The sequence below is a fragment of the Triticum aestivum genome, chromosome 1D (assembly GCF_018294505.1).
Source record: "Triticum aestivum cultivar Chinese Spring chromosome 1D, IWGSC CS RefSeq v2.1, whole genome shotgun sequence".
In the NCBI taxonomy this organism is placed as follows: Eukaryota; Viridiplantae; Streptophyta; class Magnoliopsida; order Poales; family Poaceae; genus Triticum; species Triticum aestivum.
The window spans coordinates 425964677-425975954 of NC_057796.1; the positions used below are offsets into that span (position 1 = coordinate 425964677).

Sequence of the window (11278 nt, forward strand, 5' to 3'; positions counted from 1 at the left end):
GCCTTGAAGTACCTTCTCCAATTCTCCGAATAATGCCTTGGTTAATCAAGACCGTCAGCCACGTTGTGCCAAACTTGCGATGGGTGAGGACCCAGTTCTGCTTCCAAAACAGTACAAGTGGGGAAGTAGGTTGCTCTTAAAATTAGAGCGCTCGATGAGTTTTGCTCATTAAAAATCCGTCATGCTTGCCTAGACAATAGAGCAAAATTGAAGATTTCTAGATCACGAAAACCCAAGCCACCAAGATTCTTCGGCCATGCCATAACAACCCAAGCAACCCAACAAGGTTTCCGTTTGTCACTTTTATTCCCCAACCAAAACTAATATATAATTGATGTCACACCCTCGCAAAATCCCCTGGGTAGCCTGAAGCATTGCCATCGAATACACCGGAATTGCTCGTGCCATTGATTTTATTAGAATTTCTTTTCTTGCTGCTGATAATCCAGCCTCTCACTTTCTCCCATACCTTATCTAGATATTTGAAAGTGTCATTTTTGGACTGTCCCACATCTGTCATGCGCAAATACGAGTATTTATCACCAAGTGAAACCCTCATAATATAATCCATTAAAGTCGGATGGACCCAAGGCCCACGGCCTTGAAAAACCTGCCCCTCATTTCAAACCCACCAATTCCATCCGAACCCCTAAAAAAAAACCAATTCTATCTGAAGAAAATTAGCAGCACCTAGCCGCCACCGCCGCCGCCGCCGCCGGGAAACATGGCCGCGCGGCGGTATACCGAGCACGAGGAGGCGCTCGAGATCAAGTCCCTCCGCCGCATCATCGCCGCCTACATCAAGTACGCGAATCCCCGATCCCCATCCTCTCCTTCCTCTGCGAACCCTCCCGTTCCATCCTCATCCCTTTGGGCTCTCCACCCCCCGCCGCCATCGCCGCCGGTCCACGCCGCGAGATTGAGAGGTCGTGTAGAAGGGGAGCGCGGCAGTTCCGCGGCTCTGCTTCGAGCTGTGGCCCGATTGGGTGGACTGGAGCTCGCGGTGGAGCTCGGCCCGAGTTCATGGTCGTCTCCTTCCGAGTTGTAGGGTTTAGGAATGGTTGCCCCAGTTCGAGTTCACTGGTGGCGATGGCGGGGGGCTAAGGCTTTGCTGTGTGCTCGACTGTTTGGGTGTTCGTAAATAGCACCCCCCACCCCCCTCTTGTGCTCGCGCATTGGTCAGGGTGGATAAGATAGATTCAGTATGTAAACATTGATGTATTGCAGCGGATAGTGGATTGGATTGCGAGCAAGCACGTCAGTCTGAAGGTTGGGGATGGGAGTGGCCGTTTATTTAATCATGTTATAGATGGAAAAAAATCAATAGATAACCACGAATAATGCGGAGTTTCCTGGTATCCTTGCATTTGATTATTCCTGATTGAAGCCATTGGAGGGTGTGTAAAATGGTCGAGAAGCGATAGTGGATTGGATTTGGTAGCAACCACGTCAGTCCGAACGTCATGGATGGGTGTGCCTTTTTTTTAATCATGTTAGAGGGAAACAAAAAAGATAACCACGCAATGTGGAGTTTCCTGGCACTCTTGCATTTGATTGTTGTGGATTGAAGTTGTTGGAGGGTGTGTAAGATGGTCCAGAAATGTGGCTATATTAATCAGAGTGCGCACATGGCGAATTAACTGATATGAATGCTAGGATTTAGTTGGTCTGTTGGATGTACTTAAAACACTATATTCAGGACATGTATATTTTTCCAGGTCTTGGTTTCTTTGACGTTTCATCATTGATGTCACACAATTATGATGGTTCCTGCTTTTTATTGATTAGTGATAGCACAAAATGATACCTATAGAAGATAAAGACATGGAAACAGCATACCCCCTTTCTTTCCTGTTCTCTTCGAATATCAAAATACTGTTGTTTTGCTTTTGTAACAGCTATCAAGATGCAGCAGAGAAAGATGTCAAGAGATATGAACGTTCATTCAAAAAGCTTTCTCCTGCCCACAAGGTTTAGTTTTCATAGGGTCACCCCACATTCACCTTTTTTTACTTATCCAGGTTATATAATGCTATATGCTCTCTGATGCCTTTCTCTGTTTAGGAACTTCTATTCCACCTTGGTCTTAAGTACCAACGTTTGAGATGGTAAGTAATATTTTGTGCTTAATGCTGGACCACCTATCTGTCAAGCTGTACATCATCTGAAATAGTGGTTTGTTAACTGTAATTTATTCATTTAGTCTATATGGAATCATCAAACCTCACTTTTTCAGATCTTTGATATGACTCTGGGCAATTGATTCATTTTATCCATATTTATCTGAGATTTAAGGATGATGCTCTATCTTCAAGCCATTGACTTATTATGAAGAAAAAACTACCTATGCCCTTTTCAAATTAATTTTGGCCATGCTTGTTCAATATCTGTCATTTGTTTTGGCACTTGTGCATTATAGATGTTTAAAATATGTGCTATAAATCAGTATCAGATGTGATAATGACATGTAAGACAGGGACGGAGCTAGAAAATTTATACTAGGTGGTTGGTTGGGGGAGGAGTTAAACAAAGAACCTCACATGTGAGGTATTGCCAGGGCAATACATTAGAAATCGGGGGTAAACATTTTTTTTACCATGGGGGTAACCATGCCCCCCTGCTCCATCCATGTGTAGCACTATCTGTACAGAAGCCTTTGTGTGTATAGCGTACTGTTCAGTGCTGATTGATTCAACATTTTGACTACTGTTATTTGATGCATAATTACTTGCAGGTGTATATCCATGAATACATCTTTTATCATGAATATGCTTGAGGTATGGTCTTTTTGAGACTGTTTGATGAAAACTGCAATGCACGTGATGGTATTCTTAAAAAAGAAAGAACTGCAGGCATTTGAACCTCCTTTCGACATGAGTCAGTGTGTAGATGGTGATTGTCATGATTGTGCAGAGCACATGCACGGACATAGTCATGCTGATACCATAAATAATTCCGAATTGCTTGTTCAGCATTGTTGCCCAGAGGAAGGTGCAAATACTAGAGAAACTGAGAATAAGAAGGTAACTCCTCAGTCTGAATCAGTTTATTTCTTAAAACATTAAACATGATAATGAGTGTTTTCACTTAGAATTCTGTTATCATATTTTTAGATTACAGCATTGGTGATATGTTGCCGAATTCCCCTTTTATGTTGCATGTATAGTCTGACTGATTTATATTAAACAGGATGAGGAAGTCCACATGGTGGGCTGCTCCCAGCCTGCTGCCTGCAACTTGGGGATATCCCAAGGTGAAGATAAATCATGTAATGATGGTAAAGATGCGAGTGCAGCTGCTAACTGTCAAGATACAGATTGCTTTGCATCTTCTACTGATGAAAATGTAAGCTCATGTTGCAAGATCCGTTTTTATTCCAAATAATTCACCTATGCATAATTCAAAATTCCTATCAGACATAATTTTGTTTTGAAATGTCTAAATGACTTTGCACAAACATGGAAATGCTTGTTATGTTCTCTTTGAGAACTTGTAATATGTCTCAGGAGACATCAGTCAATATATTACCACTAACCATTACTTAAAGACCCTGATAATTCTGAACTTCTGATGTGATATGTGCTGAATTTAGGACTAGACTCAAATGCGCTTTATAAAGACTCTTCTGTAAATAGGGTATGTGATGAATAGATTTATCCCCAAGTTATTTCAGGAGGTTGTATTGCAAAAATATGCCTGGCAAAGAGTAAACCAGGTAATGTACTGGTACTCTTTCTTCCAGGTACCAATCCTCGAGGGTTTTGTTGAATAGTCACTTTCTTTGAAAAGTTCGACATTTTTTAAAGAGCTTCATAGTGTTAGAAAATACAAATAGGACATTCACCTGTGTTCTTGGATTTCTACATAAAAGTGGGTTATATGGCGTTTATTTGCGCCTTTAAGGGATTTATTCAAAAGTCCAAAGATTCACTGGGTGAATTTTGAACCAATTTAAGCCAAATTGAAACCTGGCAACTTGCAGTTCCTTTTTCTCGAATACGCAGGAAAGCTGCACAGCATTGCACTAATAACAAATGTACCTAGAGTACAAACACACAGCCACATACTCCACTAAAACAGCTATAAAAAGAGCGCCGCAAGCAAGAAAAGCATGACCAACACTCGACCATGGCCAAACCACGACTCTCCCATGGTCAGCCTGGCCAAGCCTTTTGCCCCAGCCATGCACCAATGCTGCGCCTCATCTTTAATAGCCAGCAGCACCTTCTGGACATTAGGCGAACTCCCGTTGAGGGCATAATCATTTCGATGATTCCAAATCATCCAAGCACAAAGGGTGATCAAGGAGTTCAACCCAGCCTGCATAGAACCTGGCACCATAGAGATTGTTCTGTACCACCAGCAAAAGAAATGTACAGAAGGTGATTGGGGCGCCAGGTCAGGTAACCTGCAGCTTAGCCAGAGTGATTGAGCCGTCGGTGCCATGCCATAGCCTCCCCACCAAAATTTAAGGATTGGACATAGGAAACTCCCATCAGATTAAGTTAAAATTGGAAATGGTTCAGCTTTCCTAATTTGCAGAACCAGTCAATGCTTCAGCTAACAGCGAACTATTCATAAAGTTTAGGACAGGGTATCACAAAACATTTCACGAACCACTTTCAGTTTATCAAGCACTGATTCCTGTTCTATAATATAATCTTTTGTGCCTTCTATTTGTGGATAATATTGTGTTTAAATAACTGTTGATTATAACGAATATGTTTTCTTCATTTCAGGTAACTCCAGGGCACCGCAGGGCTCCATCTTTGCCACTGGATGTTCCTCCAGTTGACGTTGACAAAGTAATTGTTGTTATCATTTGATACATTCTCCTTTTGCCTGCATTTGATACATTCTCCTTTTCTTGGCGTTGACAAAGTAATTGTTCTTCTCAGAATTCTATCTGCTTTGATTCATCTGGCATTCACTTTTTTAACTATTTATGTAGGTAAGATGTATCATAAGAAATATTGTGAGAGACTGGGCCCAGGAGGTAATTTTCTGTTCAACTGTAGATTGTTTTACAATGCGCTTGATGTAGACCTTCTATTTTTCTGTATACTGTTCTAATGTTTATCTTTTTACCTTTAATTGTTTTTGTCCCAGGGTCAAATTGAACGTGATGAGTGCTATAAACCAATTCTTGAGGAACTTAATCATCTTTTTCCTGACCGAAGCAGGTAAACATGCATTGTCTCTTGTTGTTTCAGTAATGAAGAGCTACTGTACATTTTCAAATCATTTGCTAAGATTAAGAATTGATCTCGATTTTAAGAGTGGATACTGGCAATAGTTTTTTGTCGTTGTGGGATAGTTGGTTGATAGGAATATCTAACAGTGTCATCTCCTTTGTGTTTGTGCTCACTAGTCTGCTTGCTTGGCGGGTGGGGCTGAGGCTTATTATAATGAAAACTGGCAAATCATTTCAGATAGTATTGTTTTCTCCGTAATGTTCATGTTTTGAACCTGCTCAGCGCTCCCAGAATCCTGTGAGGCTGAGCCTTCCTATTTTTCTATTTGTTCAACGAATCATGCAGAAGGAACAAATTGATAATGTTCTTGCAGATCCGTGTTTTGTCTTTGTACTCTTGTATCTTTGATTACAGGCGTACTGGTACTACTATTTATTAGCACATTTCCTTCAGGATTTAGCTATATTAGTCTATTATCTTGGGTCAGAAGCGCGTGATAAATGCCACCGAAGCCTAACTGCGGAGGAAATTACTGTTCTTTTAGTTGCTATTGATGGTGGATCCAAGCATTTCCATTGACATCACAAACAAACAGAAGTTTTTTTCCTTCCAGATTTACTTCTAGTCTTCCAGCACTGATCTGTGTATGTTCTGAAAATCACAGGCCACCTTCATGTTTAGTCCCTGGTGCTGGGCTTGGGAGATTGGCTCTGGAGATCTCTTCTCTGGGTACTGTATGGTGATGTTGAGTTGAAGATTAGCCAATACAATATATTTCTTGTAATTCTGTATTTTTCCCCCTTGAACAGGTTTTGTAAGCCAGGGAAATGAGTTCTCATATTACATGATGATCTGTTCAAGTTTCATTCTAAACCAGTATGCTAATCTATGAACTCTGTGCAACAGATATTATAAGCAATCGACATCTTTATCAAACTGTGTTCATAATGCTAATAATATCACATATTCCTATCAGCACCCAAGAGGCCAATGAATGGACCATTTATCCTTGGATACACAACAATTGCAATTCTCTTTCAGACAAAGATCAACTTCGGGCTGTTTCATTTCCTGATATTCATCCCTCAAGGTATTGAGTACACTGTGTTTAACTTCTTTATTTTCAGTGTCAGCACCTCTACAAAAATAATGTGTTTCCACGCATCATTCTTTGTACATTTGGTGCAAGCCGTACATTTGGGATATGTGTATTATTGAGTGCATTTAGATTATAGTATTTCCATGGGCCCAAGTACAGTTATGCTGACTACATTTGTAGGTAAATTATGTTGTAGGATTCTGTATGAAATACGAATCAGCTTATGGAATATTTGCGAAGATCAAAGTGCATTATGGGTCCTCAAACTATTTCTGGGGTGTCATGTAGGTCCTGGAACTTGAAAATCGTCACCTGGGTCCATGGAAATAGTTTGAGGGCCCAACTTTTTTATCCACTAAATTTTGACTTTTGGATGTTAAAAAATTGCATTTGGCATTAAAAAATGTGTCGTTGCATAGTTACATTTGACTTCCTAATCTAAATTTTGTTTCATTTTAGAATTTGAGTTTACTGATAGAGCTTGTTTCAGTCTGCTGGCAGTTTTTATTCTGTAGGCAAAAGCTGAAATTTTATTTCTATCGAGTGTGGACTTTGATTTCTCACGGATACACTGATTGTCATATGTTTGTATGTTTCACGTTGGTATATTTAGCTCACTTGTATTTGGGTCCTCTTTTCTATTAACAGTGCTGGGATAACCGAAGGATTTTCGATGTGTGCTGGAGATTTTGTAGAGGTCTACAATGAGGAAAGCCAAGAATGTAAGATCACTTGCTCTCTTATGATTGGGGCTTTAGTAAACAAAGCAGGGGTCAAACAAACAAGAACACAAAGCCTTTCAATCCCAAACCAGTTGGGGTAGGCTAGAGTTGAAACCCATCTCAGACGATGTTGGATAAGCTTCTCTTCAATTGGTGCTACCCCAACTCTATCACGTATATCATCAATCCGGACCCGATCCTTTCTTGTGTGGCCACATATTCATGTCAGCATGCACATCTCTGCTACACCTAACTGTTGGACATGATGCCTTTTAGTTGGATAGGGGTCAAAATGATTTATGATTTGAAGAGTGTTCTGGGGCCCTTTGGCTTGTTGTGCACATATTTGCCACATGAACTATTGGTTATTATGTTAAAGGAATACTGAACTTTCTTCTCACGGACCAGGAAAGCTTCTAGTTTTAGGTGCATTAATGAAGAAAAATTTAATCCTTACACGACTTTCTGAACTAAAGAGTTATATGTTGTTTCAGAATCAGCTTAACTGTGCTTCTGCTTGCTAAAATCCTCCATTAAGTAGGCATGTAACTGCAGGAAACTGAAATAAGGTGGTTAGATTGTTAGAAGCATTGTGATTAAATAATTATTGACACATGGGTACTCCTGTAATGGGGTCAGTCCATCACTCCATCTTGTCTAAGCATATAAACGTGTTAATAATTGCAAGCTGCATCTTGTTTGTATCCTAAAAGGAGATGAAAATTTGAGCTGATTTTGTCTGTCAGGTTGTCTGAATTTTAAATCACAAGGAAAAACATGATTTACAGCCAGATCATAATCTGTGCTGTTGTTGCATCATGTACATATGAAGTACGGAGTATGCTTTTGCGGGAAACATATTCAGTATTTTTTGTTCTGCTACCTTGTTTGGTTTTGTTTCAGGGCTGCATATAATGCATAAATTGCGTTAGGAGTGCCTTTGTTAACTTCAAAAGAAAATTCTAGTTTTGTAATAATGTAGTGGGTGCCTGAGTGGTTGCAAAACAAGCCTTTAATTTAATCTGATTTGCATTTGTCGCTATTAACTTGGAGAGGACTGAAGCACACCCCTTCTGTAACCATGTAGTCTACTGATGCATTATTACTTTTCTCATGGATGACAGCAAGTTGAAGTCCTCTTGGAGTTCAAATGTTCAATGTTCTTTCATTTCTCTGTTTACTGTTTGCATTATTACTTTTCTCATTTTGTGTAGTCCGTACTTGCGTAATGGATAAATGCTGTTTTGACACTCTTACAATTCTTATCTGCTCTTCCAGCTGCATGGGATGCTGTTGTAACTTGCTTCTTCCTCGATACGGCACACAATATTGTTGAATATATTGAGATAATATCAAAAATTCTCAAGGATGGTGGAGTGAGTTCTCTTGCTCTAATATTTTAATTATAATATCTACTCTTCATGAGAACCAGTACTGCACATGTTATTTTGTGAGCTGATTGGTAGGAAGTCATTATTTAGTACTATAAGTTGTTTCTCCACTCTCCAGTGCTATTATACTTGCTCTTTCTGTACTTAATGTAATCAATAAATAATTGCTGCAATTTGAATCAACAGATCTGGGTAAACATGGGTCCGCTTCTTTATCACTTTGCTGATGCCTATGGACCAGATGATGTAATTACTCTTTTCTCGACCCCCTTTATTTATACTAATTGAAGGTGGCATTATCAGTTGACATAATTTGTCTCCTTGAACTCAGGATATGTCTATTGAACTAAGTTTGGAAGACGTGAAAAGGGTAGCTTACCATTATGGATTTGTGATGGAGGTGAGGGGCTTATGCACTATAAATTGACTGTGGCTGCTTCCACAGATTTTTATTAACATGCAATTTTCAGATGGAGAAAATGATAGATACCACTTACACAGCAAATATGGTATCGATGATGCAGGTAACCTACTAACAGTTGATTGAATTACGTGACGTATAACATTAAATTCAATCCATGTACGGCAACCAGTCTTATCTCTGCATCTGGTTTGAGTTGCAGAATCGATACCGCGCCGCATTTTGGACGATGAGGAAGGACGCGTCTCGATCGAAAGCTAAAAAGCGCCAGTGAGGCGAAGATCCTCCATCTGGTGTGAAATTCGCGTCAAAGCTGTTAGAAATTTAGAAAGAGTGATTTGGGCCAGTCCCATTGGTGATGTTTATCCTGGGACAAACGAGGATGATGTGTTGGTGCGGCCATTGTCGCACCATGATATACTACTGTTGATACTTGGACCTCAGAGCGAAAAACTGTGCCGTGAATCCTGTGATATAATTTGCTTGGGGTCACTTCACTTCTAGCAAACGGCGACGTGATGTACTACCTCGAAAGAAGGTTTGACCATTACTTGTTGCTGGGGGTGACGTGTTATAACGGCAGCCGATAGTCTATCTCGAAACAACGTCGAATCCAAAAGAATTCAGTACTCCTGTTCCACAATGTAGTTTAAAAAAAGTCCAATTTTACAAACTTTGACCAAGTTTGTAGAGGAAAACATATAGATCTAGAACACGAAATACATATCCTAGGGTTCATCACAAATCATACTTCCATGTTATGAAATACTTATCCTAAGATACATCACGAGACATACTTTCATGTTGTCTATATTTAGTACAGCAGATATAAACAGTTTTCTCAACAAACTTGGTCAAAGATTGTTAAGTTTGACTTCAATTTTTTTTGCTTTTGTGGGCTACCTGTAAGACCCAAGCCAAACATGTTTGTCCTGTCTGCTATAGCGGTTTTACTCCTGCGCGACCGACCGCTACAGCGCTCAATCCTAATCTTTTCTCCCCCCCTGATTCCAACAGTGGGGGCCCGGGCGCGTGGCACTTTCCCCCCTCAATTAACCAAAACAGGAAAGATTTGCGCCTGTCGGAAACCGATCGTTCCAGCGCGCGCGCGCGGAATAGCATCGCCCCTGCTATAGAAGCCCGGCGTAAGCAAAATTCAGATTTGAGGGGAGCAAAAATAAGAACGCCGTTGCCGGGGATCGAACCCGGGTCACCCGCGTGACAGGCGGGAATACTTACCACTATACTACAACGACTTAATTGTGCTTTGATCGAATGGAAAGCTTAATTAACGGACAATAACTAGTTGCTTCAGGCCTGACCAAGCAGCGAAGCAGTAAGCACGCTCTGTTCTTGCCTTTTATATTCCGCCACATACAGAGCCTCCTTATTTTTCATCACTGAAAAGAAGTCTCCTTGTTTTTCATGCGTAGCAGAAGCACTAGCAGCACCGCATTCCACGTGATATGTCGCTTCTCCGTCATCAACTCCCCACACCGGAGACATCTTTCTCGTACGCCAGAGAGGGACCCGTGCGTGGCTTCTCCGTCATCAACTCCCCCACGGCCACTGGACACGTCTTTATCGTACGCCAGCGACCAGTGCTCCACCTCCACCACCACCGTCCGTCATGATCATGACCCTACCCATGAGAGCGGGGAGGAGCACCCCGAGTTGTCGGAGCTATGGGCGTCCACGCAGAGCTATGCCAGAGGCTGGACCTGGCCTAGAGATGCCATGCTCACTGCCACAGTCCAATCGCTAGTAATCATATTATTAAGATACTGGAAATGGAGACAGGGATTAACGATTACAGTGTTCTAGCGATAGAGCTCCATTTTATGTCCTACGCGGGCTACACAGATCACATAATGTAAGCTTTCCCGCGTGACAGGCGGGAATACTTTACCACTATACTACAACAGACTTGCTTGTGCTATGTTCGAACTGAAGCTAAGTTGACTATTACTATACAGTACCAACTAGCTCCCTCAGGGCCCACCAAGCAGCTAAGCACGCTCGCTCTGTTCTTGCCTTCACTAGTAGATTCCGCCACAGACAAAGTCCTCTTGTTTTCTAGCAGCACAGTGTTCCATGTGACCTGTGGCTTCTCCTTCATGAACACCCCCACCACCAGAGAAATCTTTCTCGTACGCACGCCGGGGATCAGTGCACCATCACCGTAATAACCCTATTCTTTTTTTTAGATTCCGCGATAACCCTACTCATGAACACCCTGAGTTGTGGGAGCTATGGACGTCCACGCAACACAGAGTTTTTTTTTTTGAAAATGATCCAGATCTATTATCAAAGTTCATCGGAAGTATAAAGCATCTAAAAAAACATCAAGATTCCAAGACCACCGAACAACCACTACCGCCGTCAGAATGAGCCGCCGACACGCCATTGTCATCGCTCCCCTACCGGAGCCGGCATGACCTTGTCGATGA

The 11278-nt window shown here is 41.3% G+C and overlaps 1 protein-coding gene and 1 non-coding gene across 2 annotated transcripts; one reads left to right on the plus strand and one right to left on the minus strand.

Annotated features, from left to right (window-relative positions):
• Positions 1–579: 579 nt before the first annotated feature.
• Positions 580–9331, plus strand: LOC123182598 (carnosine N-methyltransferase). Its single transcript, XM_044595229.1, has 18 exons — positions 580–804; positions 1899–1971; positions 2065–2108; positions 2735–2777; positions 2853–3023; positions 3190–3345; positions 4740–4805; positions 4952–4996; positions 5110–5183; positions 5860–5924; positions 6005–6071; positions 6172–6285; positions 6943–7016; positions 8295–8392; positions 8594–8653; positions 8739–8807; positions 8878–8931; positions 9031–9331. The coding sequence occupies exons 1-18, from the start codon at positions 725–727 to the stop codon at positions 9100–9102; spliced, it is 1425 nt and encodes a 474-aa protein (XP_044451164.1). The 5' UTR covers positions 580–724; the 3' UTR covers positions 9103–9331.
• Positions 9332–10012: 681 nt separating this feature from the next.
• Positions 10013–10084, minus strand: TRNAD-GUC (transfer RNA aspartic acid (anticodon GUC)). The gene has a single exon. It is a non-coding gene; the product is annotated as a tRNA-Asp (tRNA).
• Positions 10085–11278: the final 1194 nt, after the last annotated feature.

Excerpts from the sequence above, each read along its gene's own strand:
- LOC123182598 (XM_044595229.1), top strand. The coding sequence starts at position 725 with ATGGCCGCGCGGCGGTATACCGAGCACGAGGAGGCGCTCGAGATCAAG. Across the intron at positions 2,109-2,734 it reads AAGTACCAACGTTTGAGATG|GTGTATATCCATGAATACAT; the intron begins GTAAGTAATATT and ends AATTACTTGCAG. Across the intron at positions 6,072-6,171 it reads TCAAGTTTCATTCTAAACCA|CACCCAAGAGGCCAATGAAT; the intron begins GTATGCTAATCT and ends TATTCCTATCAG.